At 41.0% G+C, this 23,159-nt stretch overlaps 1 protein-coding gene across 6 annotated transcripts in view; it reads right to left on the bottom strand.

Annotated features, from left to right (window-relative positions):
- Window positions 1–23,159, bottom strand: part of tdrd7b (tudor domain containing 7 b) — a 95,519-nt gene that overhangs the window by 66,092 nt on the left and 6,268 nt on the right. For 4 of the 6 annotated variants that reach the window (XM_048593161.1, XM_048593182.1, XM_048593167.1 and 1 more), the window contains exons 2-4: window positions 17,487–17,739; window positions 12,680–12,827; window positions 6,227–6,443 (exon numbers count right to left, since the gene is read on the bottom strand). In XM_048593161.1, the coding sequence (XP_048449118.1) occupies window positions 6,227–6,443; window positions 12,680–12,827; window positions 17,487–17,699 (578 nt within the window). In that variant the 5' untranslated portion in view covers window positions 17,700–17,739. The remainder of the gene's footprint in view (window positions 1–6,226; window positions 6,444–12,679; window positions 12,828–17,486; window positions 17,740–23,159) is intronic. The other 2 variants (XM_048593147.1, XM_048593154.1) reach the window with 1 other exon arrangement.

Below are 23,159 nucleotides of genomic sequence, written 5' to 3'. Positions count from 1 at the left end.
TCCAAAAGCCTGTGATTTCAAATAAATCTGTTGGACTATAACCTGGTGTTGTCTGACTTCAAACGTTTCCTGTTTTTATACACTGGCTGACTTCTTTCCTCCTTATTAATCTTATAGTAATTGCTTGCTTGTTTTATATTCTGTCCAAATCTCTGACATGTCACCTATCTTTGCAGAATTATTTGTCTTTTCTCTAAGTCTGATACTATCTTTGACATTTTTAGTTAACCATGGATGGTGGCTTCATCCTTTAGAATTTTTCTTTTTTGCTGGAACATATCCATTCTGCACTTTCTGGAATATCCCTTACATGCTTTTATCTTTTAACCCAATTTGTCAGTTCACGTCTGCTAGCTCTGCTTTCATGCTCTTATAATTCAAAATTGTAGTCGTCGACCCACAATTCTCTCCCTTAAATTGTATGTGAAATTCAATGACATTGTGGTCACTGCTATCTAGAGGCGCCTTCACTAGGAGGTTAATCAATCAAATCCTGACTATGCAAGGTGTGAGACTCAACCAGAAGGTAAGCTATGTTAAAATGGGAAACGGCACTTTAAATGAGAAACAAGGATATTATAAAAATCAACTCTGATGTGGAAAAAAAATGAAAGGGGGTAAACATAAAATGACAACTCTCCAAACATTAAAATCTCAATTAAGAATCTGAGTTTAACTGACATCAGCTGACAATATAACCACAATTTCAGAGGCCTAAAATGAGCAAACAGCTTGCCATAACAAAACTTTGAAAAACATGTTGATCAGAAGTTAGTCTATGTGATTGCTGGGTTAGTTGCAAGCTTGTTAATAACAAGGGAGATCATAATTTAGTACCAATCCAAAGAAGCAAATGAAAATTAGGTTCAAATTAGAACAAAAAATAACAACAGCACAATGTTATTCAAATTAGATGCTGTCCACCTGGGAGATGTTGAGCATTTTTCACATTCCTATCTATTTGATCAGGTAAACATTTAACCATGTGACTATGTTGATCTGTTCCAAATACTAACGTGGAAGAACAAAATTTAACTGCATTAATACAGTTTGTCTTGAAATAGATTGGGAAACTAGAAGAAAATGTATTCAGCACATTTTGTGACCAACAAATCTTCATTGTAGAAAAGGGGTACAAACAAATACATTGCTACAGTTGGGAAGGTTGCAGCCCAATTATGCCATCTATGTAATTAAAAAGACTTACATAGTTAATCGCAAAAATCTTTTAAATGGGTGGCACAAACCTTTGTGCACTTCGGCCAAAAAGTGATTCATGCCGACTTTGCATATTTTTTAGAAAGCTGTTGGGCCAATTATGCAATTACAACTGAATATTTGCTAAAGGAGGATTTACAACACAATACAAATGGATTTAAATCAGATCATACTGGTTAAATGAAAGCTCACACTGCTTATTGGCATACACTGACCTCCCTAGTACACTGCACTACAAACAACTCTGTTGTTTCTAGTAAATTCAATGTTACACTCATGTGGAATTAGCTGTCAGAGGATGCAGGTACAGTTACAATATCTAAAAGACATTTGGATAGATACATGAATAGAAAATGTTTAAAGGGGTATCAGTCAAACACAGGCAATTGGGACTGGGTTAGCTTGGGAAACTTGATTGGTATGGACGAGTTGGACCGAAGAGTTTCTTTCCAAGCTGCATGACTCCATGACTGGAGTCAAGCAGGTGAGTTCAACATATTTGCTTTGGTACTGTAGATTGTGCAAATCAATTTTCAGTGCAAAAGATCTTAATTTCAATAGTGTCCCCATCACTTTTTGACAATTAGCCAACAAAAAGTACAGAGGAATTCAAATAGGATGAATGCATAAAAACATTTAATAAATTACAACAGCACCCAAGTTGAGGAAATTTTGGAGTGATTTTCACATTCCTGCAGCCACTGAATTATCTGCACACAGCAGATACTGAAAAATTAATGCTCCTAATAGAGACCACTTCTTTTACAGTCCTTTCATTTGCTGTGCCCAAGTGAGCATCTACTAAGGAATAAGAAAAAAATTTGGATTTTCACTTCCAGATACAATATTCTTCAAGAAACAAATAGTACTTCATCTCAAGTATAAACCGCATAGTAACAGCCATAAACATTCATAAAAATTTCATAGGAACCAGCTAGCCTTTAAGGCTACATTGCCTTGTACAGTAGTCATTGCTGATTTGCATCCCAACTTCATATAACTGCCTATGCCGATATCCTTCTCTAATTTAAAAAACTATCAATCTCAATTGATGGAGACATTAACTGCTATTCATGGAAGACAGTTGCCAACTCTCACCACCCTTGGTGTGACTTAACTGTTTCTGAATTTCATTCCTGATAGTCCAACAATTAGATCCAGACCTATGTCCTTTATTCATTGACTTATCCAGCCAGTGAAAATTGTTCAACACCATGTACTCTATTTGTTCTACTAGTTATCTTAAACCTTCAATCAAATCATCCTTTAACCTTCCAAAGTCCAGGAGTATAATTCAAGTTTGTACAATCTGTCTTCATAATTTAATCTATCAAGTCCAAGTATTATTCTGATAAATCAGGGAGAGGTGGTGACATAAATCTAATTCAATGAAAAATCTGAAATTAAAAGCTGGCTGAATGGCAATCATAGCCAACCTCTGCTGATCATCATAAAGACCACATCTCGTTCACTTAAGTTCGTAATGGAAGGATATCTGTCATCCTTACCTGCTTTCTCCTACATGTACATCCAGACCCACAGTAAAGTGACTTTTAACCGCCCTCTGAAATGACCTCAAGTCACTTGGCTGCAAACTGCTACAAAGTTGACAGAAGTCAACGTAACCAGATGGACATCTTGGTGTCAACTTAGCACCAGAAATGATGTTAAGTCTGGTTTATCTTGCTAATTCACCAAAGAGCCTTGGTCAGCATCTTATAAACCAACAACTTCCATCTAGAAGGACAGCAGACACTTGGGAACACCACCACCTGCAAGTTTCCCTCCAAACCACTTAGCATCCTGATTTGGAAATTTATTGCCTTTCCTCCACAGTCATTGGGTCAAAATCCTGGAATTGTCTCCCTAAAGGCACTGTGGGTCAACCCAGCTCACATGGACTGCAATGGTTCAAGAAGGCAGCTCATCACCACCTTTCAAGGGCAACTAGGAATGGCAATAAATGCTGGCCCAGCCAGTGAAGCCCACATCCAGCGAGTGAATACAAAAAAAAAACCCCTTGATTCCTCTTCTGAGCAAGAATCTATCTTGGCCTCAAACATACACAGGGACTGTGTCCCCATTACTCTCTGCGCAAGGAGTTCTGAAGACCCTCAACCCTCTGAAAGAAGAGATTCCTCTGCATTGCAGTCTTAAATTGGCACCCCTAAATTCTGAGACCATCTTTGCTGGTCCTAGACTCTCCACATTCACCCTGTCAAGCTCCTTGAGAATCCTATATGTTTCAATGAGATCACCTCTCATTCTTCTAAATTCCAGTGAGTAGACTCACAACCTTTTTAATCTTTGCTCATAAGACAATCCCTCCATACTGGGGATATCCTTGTGAACCTGGATTATCATTTGTCTATTTCACCTTAAAATACATTGATTACTGTCCTCCAAGTGCTTCCATATTGATCTTGATGTACTTAGCACACCACATGCCCAAGAATAAACCCTTCTATTGTCATTCTATCATTTCCCAATAACTATCTCCTTTCTTGTTGGATATTGAGCCATAGAAATTTCTCTCGAACACAGTCTAAGAACATCTGTCTATCTGCTTTTAGAACTGATACTATCCTCATCTATATTTAAATAATTGAACTTCCCATCTGGATAATGCTTTCACCCCTCTAAAACTTTTGCAGATTTGTTCCTGCATTTCCCTCCACTAGATGGCCGACTGAATAGATCGAATAATGTACCCTCATGTTCATTGGTTCTAGCCCATTTTATTGGCTATACTCCATCCATTCACATATATGCGGGGCAAACCTGATTTAGAGTGTTTTAATTTCTTATCCCAATTCCACCCATGAACTTAGAATGCTTATCTGTCTCTCCTAATATTTTGTGCATCCAGGTACTACATGCTAATTTTATCCCTTCGGAGTTAGTTTAAAGCTTCTCCAAAAACAACAAAATACTCTTCAAGGAACTCAGTCCCTGTTCTGTCCAGAAGAAACTTGTTTGTCTTGTACATGTGTCATCTTCCTCAGAGCCAGTACTGGCACTGCAGGAATTTTAAGACCTCCATTCTGCCAACATGGTCTACAACCTCTATCTAATCGCCCTCCCCAGGAGAAGGATAGATGTCCAGAAACCTGTGGTTATGCGTATATGATGCTTCGGGATTTGGAGTTTAAAGTCGAGGGAAAATAGATTTTTGGTTTTAGTTCCGTAAAAATAACTGTTCTTTTTAAAGAGGACAAAGTAATTTGGAACAATATTCTAACTACGTAATTTCCAAGCAAATTCCGCAGTTATGGCAGCATTTGTGAACAAGGAAAGAGTTAATATTTCAGGTTTATGATGCCCAATTACCTTTTTTAAAATCCAGCAACTCTCTAATGGTTCCAAGGTGAGAACAGCTTAGCCTGTCCCACTTTTCCTCATACCACTCACCCATTCCAGGTAACAGTCCAGTAAACTTCTCCAAACTGCTTCCAATGCATTTACATTGTTCCTTTAATAGGAAAACCAATACTGCGCACACTGGTCCAGATGTGGTCTCCTTAATACCCTAAAGCATAACCTCCCAACTTGCATTGGTAATTTCTGTCACAATAAATTATAGTATTTGATTAGCTTACCTAACTAGTACTTGCATACTAGCCATTTGCTATTCATGCAAGCATATGTCAAGATTCTGCTCAACTCTGCAATCTCTCACCATTTAGATAATATGCTTCTTTTTTAATTCTTCCTGTCAAAATGGACAATTTCACATTTTTCCATGAAATGTTCCATTTGCCTTGTGTCTCTTTCACTAATTACTTTTCCATCTTTGTGTGATCAGAAAATTTAGCAACCATGCCTTCTGTTCCTTCATTTCTGTCATGTGAATAAAAAGTTGAAGCCCCAGCACTGAGCCCAACAGTACACCATTTGTTTTATTTTGCCAACCAGTAAAAGACAAATTTATGCATATTTTCTTTCCTGTTCGTGAGTCAATCTCCTATCCATTCTAACATATTACCTTTTGGACCACAAATCTTTATTTTCTACAGTAACTTTCGATGTGGCCCTCTATCAAGTTCTGCAAATTCAAGTACAGGACATCCACCAGTTCTTCCTTAACCACAGCACACTATTTACAGTCTTGGAGTCAGATAGTTTTAACAGCGCCCTAAGAAGTCCTTCAGCCCATTGTACCTGCACTGGTCATCCAACATCCATCTGTTGCAATTGCATTTTCAAGCACATGGCCAATACCCTTGTATGTTGTAGTGTTTTGAGTGTTCATCTAAATATTTCTCAGATAGAGAGTTCCCTTCTTTACAACCCTTTTAGGCAGCGAGTCCCAGATATCCACCAGCCTTTCAGAGAAAACATTTATCCTCAAATTCCCTCCAAGTCTCTGGCTCCTTATCTTAAAATTGTGTCCCCAGTTATTGATCCCTCTACTAACAGGTAAAAGTTGCTCCCATCTGACCTGCCTATGTCCCTCAGAATTTGCACGCCTCAATCAGACTCCCCCCTCAGCCTTCTATGCTCTAAGAAAAATCCCAGCCTATCCAGTCTGTCTTCATAGCTGAACCTCTCCAGCCCAAGCAACATCCTGGTGATTGCCCTCTCAAGTGCAATCACATCCTTTTCACATTGCTGAACTGCATGCATCACTCCAGCTGTGGCCGAGCTAACGTTGTTCACAGCTCATCATAATCTTCTTCCAAGAACTCCAATGGGTTTAACAGATTTCTGTACACAACTCAAAGAATAGTTGAACCGTTTAATTTACCCAGCAAGTCAAGGAAACCAGTCAGCAAGATTTTTCAGTTGTTTCCTTTGCTTCAAGTTCAAATAACATGAACTGATTTGATTTTGTTTGTAATGATGTTGAGCTGTTATGCCCCACTTGATTTCTGCAACCTTAGAGGGTAACTGGCTCCTGCTGTTTCTACTTTCATAAGATATAATCTACCCAGCTAAGTAGTTAGCTGTTCAATACATGTGATGTTCCCTTTAACTCTTTTAATGTACTGTACATATTAAATATTACCTAATGATTGTGACAGGCAGAGGTTTATGAATTGAAGTATCCTTAGGCACACCAGCCACTGGGACATGTACTTTAGAATCTGAAAGCACCTCTCTTCCCAAGCCAGTTTTTGCTCCTTGCACATTTCCTCTTCCTCTTGTAGGCAGAGGAGTCCTACGGCTTCCTTTGCCTGGCTGGCTAGTACATTCCGGTTGCCTTAAATTTGCTTTAGGTTTACCTGCAGAAAGACAACATGTCTATATAAATGCAAAGACAATTGTTTTTCCAAAACCACAAGGAGAATCTGTGATCGCCAACAGATCATAAAACAAATTAACAAGCAAATACATCTCAACGTATGAAGTGATATGTTTTGTTCAGAAAGAGATTACAAACTGCTTGAATAATGAGCTTGAATCATGTAACAGACTCAATGTGTTTCGCAATGTAATTATGGTCACAAAGAAACAAATCAGATCAAACGCACCACGTTGCAACTTCAAAACAGAATGCTACTTCTTCCTTTGCCTCCCATTATTCCAGAAATAGATTAATACCACACAAAAACAATGCATGAAATTTAGCAATCATTTGCACCAACATTCCCCACACAATTTTGGGAACAAAGCCAAACAGATGATTATGGTGAAAGATGCTTGCAAATCAACAGATGAACACGTTGCAAGCATGGTAACGCATTCTAATTTGACTTCCATATTTATCACAATTGTTATTCATTAACTTCAGAAAAATATAGACTTTTCAAAATGAATTAACAATTCTATGCACATTTTCATATTATTATGAAACTTACTGAAAAAGTTAAAACCAGAATAGAGACTAAAAAATAAAAAAGTAGAAAAGTACACCTTAAGCAAACAGCATAAACCACAAAATACAGGAAAAAAAAGGTTTATTTTTTTGGGATGTGGACATTGCTGACAAGGTCAGCATTTGTGGCATATCTCCAATTGCCCTTGAACCAAGTGATTTGCTCGGCAATTTCAGAGGGCAGTTAAGAGTCAACCACATTGTTGTGAATCTGGAGTTACAGCTCTGCAGGAGTTCCTCAGGGTAGTGTTCTAGGCCCAACTATCTTCAGCTGCTTCATCAATGACCTTTCCTACGGCATAAAAGGTCAGAAGTGGGAATATTCGCTGATGATTACACAATGTCCAGCACCATTTGTGACTCCTCTGATACTGAAGCAATCCATGCTCAAATGCAACAAGATCTGGGCAATATTCAGGCTTGGGCTGACAAGTGGCAAGTAACATTGGCACCAAACAAATGCCAAGCTATGACCATCACCAGTAAGAGCTAATCTAGCCACCGCCCCTTAACATTCAATGGTGTTACCATCACTGAGTCCCCCCACCATCAACATTCTGGGGATTATCAATGATCAGAAATTCAACTGGAATCACCACATAACAGTGGCTACAAGAGCAGGTCAGAAGGTAGGAATACTACAGCGAGTAACTCACCTCCTGACTCCTCAAAGCCTATCCACCATCTACAAGGCACAAGTCAGGAATGTGATGGAATACTTCCCACTTGCCTGGATGGGTGCAGCCCCAAAAAGATTCAAGAAGCTTGACACAATCCAGGACAAGGCAGCCCACTGGACTGGCACTACATCCACCAGCATCTGCTCCCTCCAGCAGTGTGTACTATCTGCAAAATGCACTGCAGAAATTCACCAAAGATCCCCAAACAGCACCTTTCAAACCCACAACCATTTCCATCTGGAAGGACAAGGGCAGCAGAACAAGCTCCCCTCTAAGCCACTCACCATCCTGATTTGGAAATATTTCGGCACTTCTTCACTGTTACTGGGTCAAAATCTTGGAATTTCCTCCATAATGGCATTGTGGGTCAACCCACAGCAGGTGGACTGCAGCAGTTCAAGAAGGCAGCTCACCACCACCTTCTCAAGGGCAACTAAACAGGGGAATAAATGCTGGCCAGCCAGCGACACCCACATCCCATAAATGAATTGAAAGAAGTTAGCCAGACTGAGTAAGGATGGCAGATTTCCTTCCCTAAAGGGTAACGGAGATGAGTGAACTAGATGGGTTTCCTTTTTTTTTAAAACAACAATCGATGATAAGTTTCATGGTCACCTTTACTGTGACAACTCTTCAATTCCAGAATTTTTAACTGAATGCAAATTCCACCAGCCTCAGTCATGGGATTTGAACATTAGCCTGACACACTGGATTATAAGATTTTAACATTACACCATCTTCTCTCCAAATTCTGCTGGAACTGCACCTCAAACTAAATGGGAAGGACTACCAAAGCAAAATCAAATCAATGCTGCCAGGCTTGCCCAAGATAAAAAGTAAACGTATCTAACCACCCACAAACATACTGCCAATCCAATCCAAACACTAGCAAATCAAGCCTGCACATATGATAAATATAATACAAAGCAAAGACGACATCAGGTTACATAGTCACTGTAACATCAGAACAAAAGGATTGCAAGATGGGATTTAATGCAAGTTCCTATTTAACCGGGTGTTTGAGCCTTGTCTTGCTTGCATACCATTACACCACAGCTTTCTAACATTATCCCCATTGTCACCTACTTTAACATACCAAACTTCATGTATGAACTGTTCGAGCTCCTCGTGGGAGCACGAGGCGGCGCTGATACATTCATTGATGTAATGGAGGAAGAGGTGGGGGATAGGCCCAAGCTATGCCTGCCTCTTTGTAGGATACGTGGAACAATCCCTCTTCCAAAGCTACACTGGTCCTATCCCCCACCTCTTCCTCCGTTACATTGATGACTGTATCGGCGTGTGAAAATTTGCTGTCTCGGATCTCATTAATCCGAAATCTCATTCTTGTATCTCCACTTGGACTCTAAGGGAAACCATTATCTACACATTATATACAATGGTATGAACACCGAGATGCAACATGCAGGTATTTAATCCAAAACAACCATAGTACATATGACAGCCTGGTGGCTCAGTGGTTAGTATTGCTGTCTCACAGTGCCAGGGACCTGGGTTCAATTCCACCCTCAGGCGACTGTCTGTGTGGAGGTTGCACATTCCTCCCGTGTCTGCATGGTCTTCCTCCGGGTGGTCTGGTTTCCTCCCACAAACATGTGCAGATTGGCCATGCTAAATTGCCTATAGGGTCCAGGGACGTGCAGACTAGGTGGATTAGCCATGGGAAATGCAGGGTTACAGGGATAGAGTAGAGGGGTGGGTCTGAGTGGACCGCTCTTTGGAGGGTCAGTGTGGACCCGACGGGCTGAACAGCTTGCTTCCACGCTGTAGTGATTCTATGATCTATATTTCAAAGCTGAAAGATTCAGGCAGATCATAAAAGCAACAATGGATATAAAAAGATTACAAATAAACAGCTTAAAAGTCAATTAGATGTTCAAAAGATTAACACAGTAAGATTTTGACAGGTAAACTGGAACATACAAGTGTTTATGAATGGTATCATTAGACTGCTAGTGATCCTCACCTCTAGGTGTCAAAACCCAGTAACAAAAAAAACCTTGCATTTATATAATGCTTTCCACATCCTTTAGGACAACTCAAATAGCCAATGAAATTACTTTAGAATATAGGCAAACACTGGCACCTATTTATGCAATACAAGATCTCACATCAGCAAACGGTCAAAATCTACTCAACGGTTCTGCTGGAGGAAAACAGCCAGGACTAATGAAGAAACTGTCCTGCTACTCTGGATCTTGCAAACGATTTCTTAGTTCAATTAAACGGATCACAATATGGGAGCCAGTCGCCACATACCCTTTAACATAAATCTTGAGCGTGTATGCGTCTGGTGATGCAAATACACCAGCATGTGCTAAGTTTGGCAAAATAACTTGATTTGTCCCTTGTAGAGACAAATTAAGCTGAACTTTTCTTTGCACAAATAATCCCCAACTGACATTCAAAATAACATAGCTAAACTCAGCCTCCTGGTTCCATTGGAATCAATACAGTGCGCAAGAAATTAATCTGCATTCAAACTTGAGCAGCCAAAAACAATTCAGATGCTATCAGGTTCATTAGAAATGTAATGAACCTCCAAAAGAAATTGGTGTCAAAGTTGAACAGTACAATAAGAAACTTATTTCTTCAAATAAAAGCTACTTCAGAAGCGAAGGACTGGACAAAATCCTGTTCAAAGAACACGTTGAGAACATGAAAAGTCCATTACATTTATTCACTAAACACCTGAAACCAAAGTGAAGAACTTCAAGATGGTCCCAAAAGAGGGTTCCAGAAGAGGATGACTTGAGAAATTAGAAGGGCAAATCATCGAGTCCAGGGTTGAGATCAGTAAATTGCGAATTAAAGCCGACTGCCCATAGTATGTTCATCACGCCAATCTACTGGCAAGTATGACATCTTAGAGTACAGTGCATACATTTCTGGCATTCATTAAAAGAAATACTTGGAATAATCCAAATCAAGAAAGGTAGTTTTAAGGACTGCTTGAACTCCGAGAAGTCTCATCATAATATTCGCATGCAAGCATCAACTATGAAGTGAGAAAAAAGTAGCTTTTGTCTTTGCTCCCACGAGACAAATGAGAGATGGGAAAGTAATGAACTCATTACAGACGATGCAAGTTCCAAGTTGCCTGCATCGCAAATGTTACACCACAGGTGAATGTTCCCCGAATAGCCTGGCCTTCCAACTTACTTCAAATGGACAAGAGGATCCTCATCTTCTTCGTGTGAGCTGTACCATTGGTCAGACCAAATCATACATGCAGAACTTGATTTATACTGTGACTTATAAATCTGCAATACAGTGCAACACTGCCCCCCAGAAATTGATATTTATAAACTTGTACCTCAGACAGGAGGTGACTAAAGTGTAGAAATTACTTTGCTTTGATGCAAGTCATTGGATTACCCATCCAAGCAATTCCCCTTTATAACATCAGTTCCTAACACAGATCAAAATTAATTATCAATGTTAGCAATTGAATTAATCTTTCAATTCAGTGATTTATTTTTATTCGTAGCTTGGCCAGTATTCATTGCCCATCTCTAGTTACCCTCAAGGAGGTGGCGGTTAGTCAGCTTCTTGAAGCACTGTAGTCCACTTGGTGTAGGTAGACCTACAATGCCATTCGGGAGGAGTTCCAGGATCTTGACACAGTAACACTGAAGGAACATTGAAACATTTCAAAAGTCAGGATGGTCAGTGGCCTGGAGCAGAACTTGTAAGTGATAGCTTTCCCACGTATCTGCTGCTTTCCAGATGGAAGTGGTCATGGTTTGGGAGGTGCTGTCTTGGTGAATTTCTGCAGTGCATCATGTCAATGGTACACACTGCTGCAAACGAACGTTGGTGCACGTGGTTCCAGGCAAGCGGGCAGCTTTGCCCTGGGTGATGTCAAGCATCTTAAGTGTTAATGGAGCTGCATCCATCCAGGCAACTGGGGAGTACTCTGTCGCCCGATTTGTGCCTTGAAGATCGGAAAACCCTTGATGAGTCAGGAGGTTAGTCACTCACTGCAGGATTCTTAGCTTCTGACCTGAGCTTGTGGTCACAGTATTTATACAGCTAGTCCAGTTCAGCTCATGGTCAATCATAACCTCCTGGATGTTGATAGTGAAGAATTCAGTGATGAAAATGCCACTGAATGTCATGGGGCAAAGGTTATATTTTCTCATGGTACATGTATGGCGTGAATGTTTACAAAGTAAGCATCTCTTACAGAGGGTTCTAAAGAGGTCTGTTAAGATCCCAGAAGTGAAGGAGGCTGGATTGCAACATGGCTCACAGACAGAAGAAACTGAACAGTCTGGAAGATGATTAAGACTCCTGACTCGTCCCCTGGATTTCCAACTATTGTGGTAACGTGTGTTGCAACTCAAGTTACTGCACTTCATCGTAAATGCATCTGACATAGTTTGCAAAATCCTGCAGGATAAATCTTCTTTGCACTTGTGCTTCCATATACCATGAAATTACTTCCAATACAAAAAATGAAATAGCTATTGTAATAACAGAACACAGGTAAATTCTAGGAAAGCACAAGGAACCACAGAAGTACAAAGTAATTCCACTTCTAAGTGCAGTGATTGAAGCTCCTTTAGACTGAAATGTCAGATGACCATGAAAGTTCAGAACAAAAGCCACACAACACTGGATAAGTATTAAATTGTGATCTTGACACAAACTCACAAATGCAAGTTTTGAATGAAAAATACTGTGTGAATGAACCACAACACACAGTGGATGATCGGCCTGAAATCAGTTTCTAATAGAACCACATGTTTATAGACATAATCACAATACTAGATTAGAGACATTAACCTGAAACTTGCTGTAAAGAAACAAGGTGAACTTGGCATTTTGAAACTGTTCAGAACCTGCAGAAATTCAGCTTCAGCAAAGCTTACACATCATTTATATTTTCAGAAGGTTTCACTTCCCAAACAGCTGACAAAGGTTGAGGGTGACTTACCAACTTGGGTGGCTGGTGGAACACGTTTTAATCGCACTTGGGAATTTACCAATGTTTGTCCACCGTGCCTTTTCTTGGGACTTCGCTGACGAGCCACCAGTTTAGCAATGTGGGCAATCTCACTGTTTACAGCAGCAAAACAAACTGTCTATAGATTAAATGAGGAAAAAAAAAAATCAAGTTTCTGGAATAAAGTTACATTTTTGTAAAAATTATGTTGATGATTTCAGAAATAATACCCAAAATTGACGTGCTTTCTATAACTAAAATGAAAGCCTTTTTTCATGCACGCTCTGATGCCACATTTATGTCAGATCCCTCCTTCATTATATAAAAAAACCTAACATGAAAAATTGGAGCTGGAGTAGGCCAGTTCAACCTGCTTTACCATTCAAGAATCATGTTTGATCTTTATTTCAATTCCACCTTCTTAAAATCTCCCCAACAATCAACTCTGCCTCAAATACACCCAATTAATGAGGATCTGTAGCCCTCTAAAAGGAGAGACTTCCAAAAATTCATAATAGAATGAAGAAATATTGACTTCATCCTACCCTGGATGATTTGATTTGATTTATTGTTGGTCACGTACCGAGAAACAGTGAAAAATGGTGCTTTGTGTGCTGTACAGGCAGATCATTTTAACTTCTCCTTCAACTCCTCCCACTTCCTACGGACGAAAGGGGTGGCCATGGGTACCCGCACGGACCCAAGCTATGCCTGCTTCTTTGTAGGATACGTGGAACAATCCCTCTTCTGAAGCTACACTGGCCCTATCGCCCACCTCTTTCTCCGTTACATCGATGACTGGATCGGCGCCGCCTCGTGCTCCCACGAGGAGCTCGAACAGTTCATCTACTTCACTAACACCTTCCCCCCCAACCTTAAGTTCACCTGGACCATCTCTGATACCTCTCTCTCCCTCCGGGACCTCTCTGTCTCCATCTCTGGTAACCACCTGGAAACTGATATCTATTTTAAACCCACCAACTCCCACAGCTACCTAGAATACACCTCCTCTCACCCACCTTCCTACAAGAATGCTATCCCCATTCCCAATTCCTTTGCCTCCACCGCATCTGCTCCCAAGATGAGGTGTTCCACTCCCAGACATCCCAGATGTCCTTGCTTTTCAAGGATCACAATTTCCCCTCCACAGTGGTTAAAAACACCCTCGACCGCGTCTCTTGCGTTCCCCGCATCTCAGCCCTCACACCCCCTCCCCGCAATAACAACAAAGACAGAATTCCCCTTGTCCTCACGTATCACCCCACCAACCTCCGGATTCAACGCATCATTCTCCGCCACTTCTGCCACCTGCAATCTGATCCCACTACCAAGAATATATTTCCCTCCCCACCCTTACCTGCCTTCCGGAGGGACCACTCTGTCCGCGATTTCCTCGTCCACTCCACACTTCCTACTAATCCCACCACTCCCGGCACTTTTCCATGCAACTGCAGGAAGTGCTACACCTGCCCCTATACCTCCCCCCTCACCCCCATCCCAGACCCCAAGAAAACCTTCCACATTAAACAGATGTTCACCTGCACATCCGCTAATGTGGTATATTGTATCCGCTGTTCCCGACGTGGCCTCCTCTACATCGGGGAAACCAAGCAGAGGCTCGGACAGCGCTCTGTAGAGCGCCTATGCTCAGTTCATGACAAACCACAACACCTCCCAGTCGCGAACCATGTCAACTCCCCCTCCCACTCCTTGGACGACATGTCCATCCTGGGCCTCCTCCAGTGTCACTTCGATGCCACCCAAAGGCTGGAGGAACAGCACCTCATATTCTGCTTGGGAATCCTGCAGCCCAATGGTCTCAATGTGGACTTTACAAGCTTCAAAACCTCCCCTCCCCCTACCTCATCCCAAGACCAGCCCAGCTCGTCTCCACCTCCTTGACCTGTCTGTCTTCTCTCCCACCTAACTGACCAACCCCCACCCCCACTTCCTACCTACTAGGTTCATCACCGCCTCCTTGACTTGTCCGTCTTTCCTCCCACCTATCCGCTCCTCCCACCTTACTGACCAACTCCTATCCCAACTCCCTACCTACACTCACCTGTACTGGCTTCATCCCCGCCTCCTTGACCTGTCCATCTTTTCTCCCACCTATCCGCTCCTCCCACCTCACTGACCAACCCCACCCCCACTTCCTACCTACTAGGTTCATCGCCGCCTCCTTGACCTGTCCGTCTTTCCTCTCACCTACCCACCCCTCCCTCCACATGACCAATTCCTATCCCAACTCCCTACCTACACTGACCTGTACTGGCTTCATCCCCGCCTCCTTGACCTGTCCGTCTCCTCTCCACCTATCTGCTCCTCTATCCACCTTCTATCATCACCTCCCCCCTCTCTATTTATTTCAGAGCCCCCTTCCCCTCCCCCATTTCTGAAGAAGGGTCCAGACCTGAAACATCAGCTTTCTTGCTACTCAGATGCTGCCTGGCCTTTTATGTTCATCCAGCCCTACACCTTGTTATCTCAGACTCCAGCATCGGCCGTTCCTACCATCTCTGAGAGCATACCATACAGAGTTCTGAATACATTGTTACAGCTGCAGTGAAGGTGGAGAGAGACTCTCAGCCACCTGTTGCCAGAATCTACCTAGTCAAGCCCCTTAAGAATTGCATGTTTCAGTGAGATCACTTGAAGTCTAGGGAATACAGGGATAGCAGACTCAATTTCTCTTTAGAGAACAGTTCCTTCAGGAACCAGTCTTGTGAGGCTTTACTGCACTCCCACTAGCCCAAGAGGTTTCTCCTCAGGTAAGGACGTCAAAATTGCACATTGTGGTCCAGGTATGGTCTTACCAATGCACTATAAAGTTTAACAAGGCTTTGTTATTCTTATAGTCTCATCCCTTGGTAATAAAAACCAACAAAATTTGCCTTCCATGTTGCTCAATGCTCCTGATTGCTAACGGTGCCATTCGTAAATGGATACCCAGGATTTTCAACATTCAAAAAATGTTTGATGCATTAACTTTCTGAACCCATGGTGGCTAAATTTGCACCAGCAATACTATATTCCATCTACCACAATCTGACCCTTTGTGCATAACCATTACTGTTCCTCTGCATCTATTGGCATCCTCCTAAAAACTTTCTTTCCCAACTTGCATCATCAGTAAATTTGGATACATTTCAATGAGTCCCCTTATCGAAGTTATTCAAAGCAGTGCAAGACGTTGAAGCCCAACTACAGTTCCTTGCACTACACTGCTAAGTACAGTTTGTAAACAGAAAAATGTCCCATTCACACTGACTGTTTTCTGTCCAATGACCAAAACAACTCCGATGTAAAGATTAATCACAGTTCAACAATTCATCATTTTCAGGGATAATCTCAGACAGCACCACCTTGCTTTAGCAAATAGTATTCACTAAATACGCTACATGCACTGATTTCCCCTTATTCATCCTATTAACCTCAAAATTTAATATGGAATTAAGAATCTAATGATGACCGTGAATCCATTGCCAATTGTCAGAAAAACCCATCTGGTTCACAAATGTCCTTTCGGGAAGGAAACTGCCATCTTTACCTGGTCTGGCCTACATGTGACTCCAGACCCACAGCAATGTGATTGACTCCGAACTGCCATCTGGGCAATTAGGGATGGTCAATAAATGCTGCCTAGTCAGCAATGCCCTCATCCCATGAATGAATAAAGAAAAAAAACCTTCAGAACAGATTTGTCAAATAGGATAACAAGGTGTAGAGCTGGATGAACACAGCAGACCAAGCAGCATCAGAGGAGCAGGAAAGCTGGCGTTTCGGGCCTACTGTCAAATAGGATTTTCCTTTCGTGAATCGGTGTTGACGTGGCTCAATCATATTCAGTTCTGTTTCCTCTGAATCCTTTCTTAAATAGTGGCCTTATATTTGCTACCTTCCAATCCTTGGGAACCATTTCAGACTGTACAAAATTCTGGAATGTCAAACCTAATGCATTCACTTTCTCTTCAGCTATATCTTTCAAAAACATAGACTGCAGATTGCCAGGTCCAAAGGATTTTCTGACTTGTAATCCAGTAATTTCTTCACTAATACGGATTTATTAAGTTGCTCATTCTTGCGAGACATTATTTCCAAATACATTTTGCATTTTCTGCCAGGAAGACAGATATTAATGATTTGTTTCATGTCTCAGCCATTACCTCATTTCCTGTTTGCATCATATTTATCTATGCCTTCTGGGGAATTCTAGAACCATAGCCTATAGTTTCAGGATAGCAGGTTGCCCACTTAAGGGAAAGATGACAAGAAATTTCTAGTCAAATTGTCTGGTGAATCTTTGGAATTCTCTATCCCAAACGAGCTATGAAAGTTGAGCTATTAAATGCATTAAAGGTCAAGACAGACAAGTTCTTGAACAAAAGGACAGGCAAAGGTTATGAGAAACAATTCCCGACAATTTTTAACATGTGAAAAAATATTGATTTTCAAGGAAACTACAAAATTAATAACTGGCTAACTTGCAATTTTACATCAATTACAATTTTGACATGAAGCTAACCACTCAGCCATGCTGTACTTCACAGATGGACTATCAATGTTCAAATTAAGCACAAAGAGCAAAATCTCAGTAAATTATCTAACAATATGACAATGATTGGCTTGGACTGTTTTGAATTTACTAAGATGAGGACTTTTTTTTCTGAAAATCCTTTTAATTAAAGAATGCTGTTTGATTCTTGGAATTATCAGCATAGTCACAGGTTCAATCACAGATGAGTGGGCGGGAATAAGAGATTGTATAGAAGAGGAAAAAAAATTATAAATGTCTTACCTCTCCACTTTTATTAACTCCAAACGTGACAACTGAAGGAATGCTTTTCAAGTAGTTCTCAAGAGTTGAAAATCCAAGCTGCTTATGAGGGATCACTTCACCTGTCAGTTGCTTATACTCTTCCTGCAGCCTTGTGAAAACCACACCATCTTTGCTCGACTGTAGAACTGCTCGCAGCATCTTTGCCACCAGGTCCTTCTCCGCTTCTGTCATTTTTGACCTCTTAAGCCATAAATATTACACTTGTAAATATCTGTGTACAAATCAAATACTTTAGAAGATAAAAAGGTAAAACGAAAACATGACGACATGAAAATTATAAATTTATCATTTTTATTTATAAAGATCCTTTGCAAGCTGATAGTAAATTGAAACATCTCAACGTATAAATCCACCTCAAATATATCACTGGAAGATGATGGAAACATGTAATGCAAGTTATTGGAAGGCACCATGCATTTTCTTTTTTAAAAAATTGACCATCAGTTTTAAACTTTTATGCTTCTCTCCTGTAGTAACACTGGCAACAAGGGTCTCAACACATAGCAGGCATACAAAAGGAGTAGGCAACCTGCTTTTCCATTTAATTAGATAATCCCTAACGTGCATCTAAAATCCATTTACTTGCCTCTAATTCATATTTAGGAACAAATTGATGAGGCAACAATCTACCAGTTTTAAAAATTTACCTTGATCCAGCATATCCACTCATTTCAAAAGGAGAGTTACACTTGGATGTTAGAAATAAATTGCTTGTCATTTTCACCAAGTAACAATTATGTCCTTTTGTTCAGGATTGTCTCCAGCAGAAAGAGCTTTGTATGTTTATCCTGTTGAAATCCATTAACATTACTGAAATCATATTTAAATCACCTCTCAAGTCTTCGAACTCAGGTGAAAAGAGCACAGATTCATGCAATATCCTCTTAAGATAACCTTAGTTTTATTCTACCAAAACTGTGCTGCACCCTTGCAATGCCAATATGATATTTTTCTTCATAAGTCCAAGACTGCTCTGGATGGGCAATTATGGCTCTGCGTCTGAAACATAATCACTCTGTCCTATTATTCCTCTTGAAATGCAAAAACCATTATTCGTATTGCTTTTTATCATATGGCTAGGCACTATATTTTACTAACTTCTGTCTTGTTCTTCTGCAGTCCCATTCTGTGAATGGAAAATACTCTGTTCAGTCAAGCTACCATCCAAATTCAATGACCTCACACTTCCCCCACATTGTCAGTCTATATCCATTTACAAAGCTCTGCTTCCTTCATCATGATGGATTGATGCCATTTGCATACTTAGATAAATTGTATGTACTTTCATCCAAGTCATTGATATGTGCAGTAAAAAGCTAAGGCCCCAGTACAGACCCATGTGTTTTTCCACTTTACACATTCCCTGTTTTGGGTCAGTTTGAACGTATTTCCCCAAAAGGAACTACAAAAGGTACATTTAAAGGTTGTTTTGAAGCAAAACATATTCACAGTTTTGCGACATGAAAGCTGGTTAAAATACTGTCAATCATCGAGTTAAACTTTGACACTGCCCCAAAATTTAAAGTAATTGCTTAATCAGTCTTGATATTCATAAACACTTCTAAACCATTATTTGCCAAGGTTATATTTCCCAGGTATTAGGCAGGTTGTGTTTGGCTTTGTTGCTTCTAAAATTCATTCTTGGAAAGTCAGTGTCATTAGTAAGGCCAATGTTTATTACAGTCATCGCTCCTTTCCCTCAATATGTTTGTTAAATTGTTCCCAGCATCTGGGTTTTGCTGGCAAGGTCAGCATTTATTGCCCATCCCTAATTGCCCCAGACGAGATAGTGGTGAGCCACACTCTTGAACCACTGCTGTCGATATCGAGTAGATACACCCACAGTGCTGTTGGGAAGGGAGTACCATGATTATGGTCCAGCAACAGTGCAAGTATAGTGATTCAGTTTCAAGTCAGGATGGTGTATTTGACCTGGAATGGAACTTGCAGGTGGTGATTAAACCAGAACAGTTTGTGTCATGAAGGTTCTTCCATTATTATGGCTAGCATAGGGACTCTAGTTGTGATCAGTAAAACTGCTGCTGTTTTAGGTAGTTCAGATCACCTCCAGATCCTTGGTTCTGACACAGTATTTAATTTAGGAATGTGAAGCAAAGAAGGCAGTAGACAGGGGTTTTCAAGGCAAAGAAACACTGTTCATTAAAAACAAGGTTCGTATATCACAAGAATAAAAGGCAAATGTAATAAACAGGGAAATAATAGAGGTGAATAAATTACAAGAGATAAAAAAGCAAAACGGCGAAACTGACACTATCAGTTATTAACTTAGCACAGGCTAATTACTATTATAAACTAATCTGTAGTTTTAAACAAAGACACTTTAATCAGACTTCCTGACCTTGGGGTACCTTGCACTGTCACCAACACACCTTCCCCTCCCTGCTAGCTAGGCTGGATACTTTGGGACTGGAGGAAAATGAATTACAGCTGGCCGTTCCTGCTTGCCATAGCTGGCGTTTCGCTGAAGACTTCAGACAGCGTAGGCCTTCAGTCTGAGTCACGTCCGCTGATGCAGTAAGGCATGTTGTGGACATATTGGGGGGGGGGTGAGTAATTGGGTTTTCTTACTCTTTTGTGGGTTTTGCGAGTGGGTTTTCACCCTAGGATGCGTCTGAGGCCTTGTGGTGTGGATCAGGTTGGTGGTTCTCAGAGGCCATTGGTCAATCAGTCTGCAGGTTGCAGTCGGTTGCCAGTGGGTTGGAGATGACTGAAGGAGTCTCTCGGTGTGGTAGCTGCAGGTGGATTGCTCTTCTTTCTTCTCTCCTTTCCTTTTTTCTCCCCTTCAGGTGAGATTGGGGCCTGCAATTATACTAAATTGCAGGTCTCTTATCTTGGTGCCAAATCTGGCTTTAAGCAATAGTATTACTGTTGCCTTATGGAGGTGAATTGGCTTCCTGATCCTCAAGAGTAGGTGTAAATGTCTTTCAGTCGGAGGTGAACAGGTTTCTTGATTGTTTAGACTAAGTGTAAACGTATTTCAATTGCATGGAATGTCCGATGTTTTCTGTGAATGAATATTAATTCGAGTTGAATGCCTTGGTATCTCTGAAGGCTCCAAGATGTCTGAAGTTGTTGTTTTAGGTCCGAGGCGCGAATAGGATTTCTAACTGAACCATGGTTCCAGACAGCTATTCCCTGTGATAACAAGGTGTAGAGCTGGATGAACACAGCAGGCCAAGCAGCATCATAGGAGCAGGAAGGCTGACATTTCTGAAGAAGGGTCTAGGCCCGAAACGTCAGCCTTCCTGCTCGGCCTGCTGTGTTCATCCAGCTCTACACCTTGTTATCTCAGATTCTCCAGCATCTGCAGTTCCTACTATCTCTGAAGCTATTCCCTGTGATTGTGTATTCCAGAGGATAGCCCAGCTGCCTTTTTTTGTTAAAGTTCTGTTAAAAATCCAGGGGTTTTAGTCCCGTATTCAAAATGACAGGGATTTTTGCTCACTCCTACACTAGGTAGGGAACTTCTAGAAGGTTGTTTTATCCCAATTACTTGTGCACTCAGGCAGTAGATATTTGAAAACTTGTTTAACTAGAGAAAGGAGCAAGAGCAAGCTTTTGCCAAACTGAATGCAGGAGGTTAACTGGAAGTTGTTTTAAAATTATTTAAAATGGATGTGGGGCAGTGCAGAATGTTCACTATTTTATACAATATGTAAATAAGGGATACTAATTGAATTAACTGAGTCCAATCATAGCTGCTGTTCCTTTAATCTTCTGCAAAATGGTAAAAGCGTGACAACCGACATCACTGTTGCTCTATAAGATGGAGATGAAGCAAAATGGTTATCTCAGATTCTCCAGCCTCGGCAGTTCCCACTCTCATTATGTTATTCTGGTTTATCTGACCCTCTCCCATTAGCCAGGGAACTCTGGCTTGGTTTGTCCTTCACTTTTCCCCCTCATGGAAACGTATTTTGACAGTACCCAAATCCTCTTTCCAACTTATCTGAGCCAGATCTGTTCTCACCCCACTGAAATTGGCCTCCATCCAACTTATTTTTACTCCAACTTACTCTTTGACCTTTTCTGTTGACTCTGCTAAGGCACAATACAGACACACCTTAATCTTAAACTTAGGCTACATACTGAAGCTACTTTTGGTACTGTACTGAACAAATGTCCACCTACTTAATTGTTCAATTGTTGACTTCTGAACACGTCCCTAAAGAAAATGTGAGATCACCCTTCAGAAAAGCCGTTCAGGACTGCATTAGCCATCAAGCGACTTACTGGTTTAAAGCTTACAAAAGCGGAGTTCAACACACACCAAGAGATTGAATGTTAGACCTTCATCTGGCTAATATTATGGAACTTTTGTTCCTGCATCACATAGTGGCTACAAATATAAATAGTGTAAGTTAGGTTAAAACCATTGGCTTAGTTGCATTGAGCAGGGAGCTGCCCTTGGAATCGTGAACATTGTCTCATGACCCTGTGAAGTTTCATGATATCAGGTCAAACATGGGCAAGGAATCCTCCTGCTATTACCACGTACTGCACTCCCTCAGTTAAGGCTCCTCATTCCCTCTTTTCTCCATCCACTCTTCTCCGTCACTCGCTCTTGCTCTTCTACCCATCCTTATTCATCCCACCTGTGGAATTTGCACCCTCCCTCCTTGCTTTTCCTCTCCTATCTCCATCCCCTCGTTCTCCCTCCCTTTTCTTCTATTGCCCTTCTCCCGCCATCCTTTCTTCCCCCAACTTGCCCCTCCCTGCTCCGTCCTCCTTCCCACCTCCTCCAACTATCCTCTCCCTCCCTACCTTCTGCATCTTTCCTCTCTTCCTTTTCACCTCTCTTCCCCCTCCTCCATCCACCCTTCTTTCTCCCATTGCCTCTTCATCCACCTTTCTCCCTCCCTTTCATCGCCCTTTTTTCCTACCTTCTTCCTCTCACATCCTGTCATTTCTTTTTACCACTCCCTCCATCATCTCTTTCCTCCCTACCTCATCTACCTCCCAGCCGCTCTTCACCCTTCTGTTCCTTAATAATATCGTTACCATCTTAAAAATCATCAGGAAAGGTAAAAAAAAAATTTGTAAAATAAAACCTGTAATTAGATGCATATATCTTGTTCTGACATCATGTCTGCTGTTATAGAACTACAAAATGTCCTACTCAACATAAGTTAATTCTATTATATCAGTGATCTGGAAGCTCACAGATAAGTTTGTTTAATATTTTTTCACCACAAATGGGGTAATTATCTCAAACCATTAATCAATTAAATTGAACAGCTGGAGAAACCCAAAGCAAACTGATTTGATAAGATAATAAATTAAAAAACAATTCAAAGTCGGTCCCTATATCTTATGAACAAAATATAATCTGCATTTAGGTCACATTTATACTTAACTATGGCATTGATTTAAAGTGTTTGCATCAATATAATTACAAGTGCTGCCTTTATTTGATGTTAGGAGATGACCCGAACAGAACAGAATCAGATGCTGTGGACAGAAGTAACTTACTTCCACTCAGACATAACACCAAACTTTTAAAGTGGTGCAGTGGTAGTAAAGAGATAACAAGGTGTAGAGCTGGATGAACACAGCAGGCCAAGCAGCATCAGAGGAGCAGGAAGGCTGACGTTTCGGGCCTAGACCCTC

This window comes from Rhincodon typus, chromosome 3 (assembly GCF_021869965.1).
Source record: "Rhincodon typus isolate 14 chromosome 3, sRhiTyp1.1, whole genome shotgun sequence".
Lineage (NCBI taxonomy): Eukaryota > Metazoa > Chordata > Chondrichthyes > Orectolobiformes > Rhincodontidae > Rhincodon > Rhincodon typus.
Note: the sequence above shows the minus strand (reverse complement) of the source record. Positions and strands in the feature narration are given on the sequence as shown.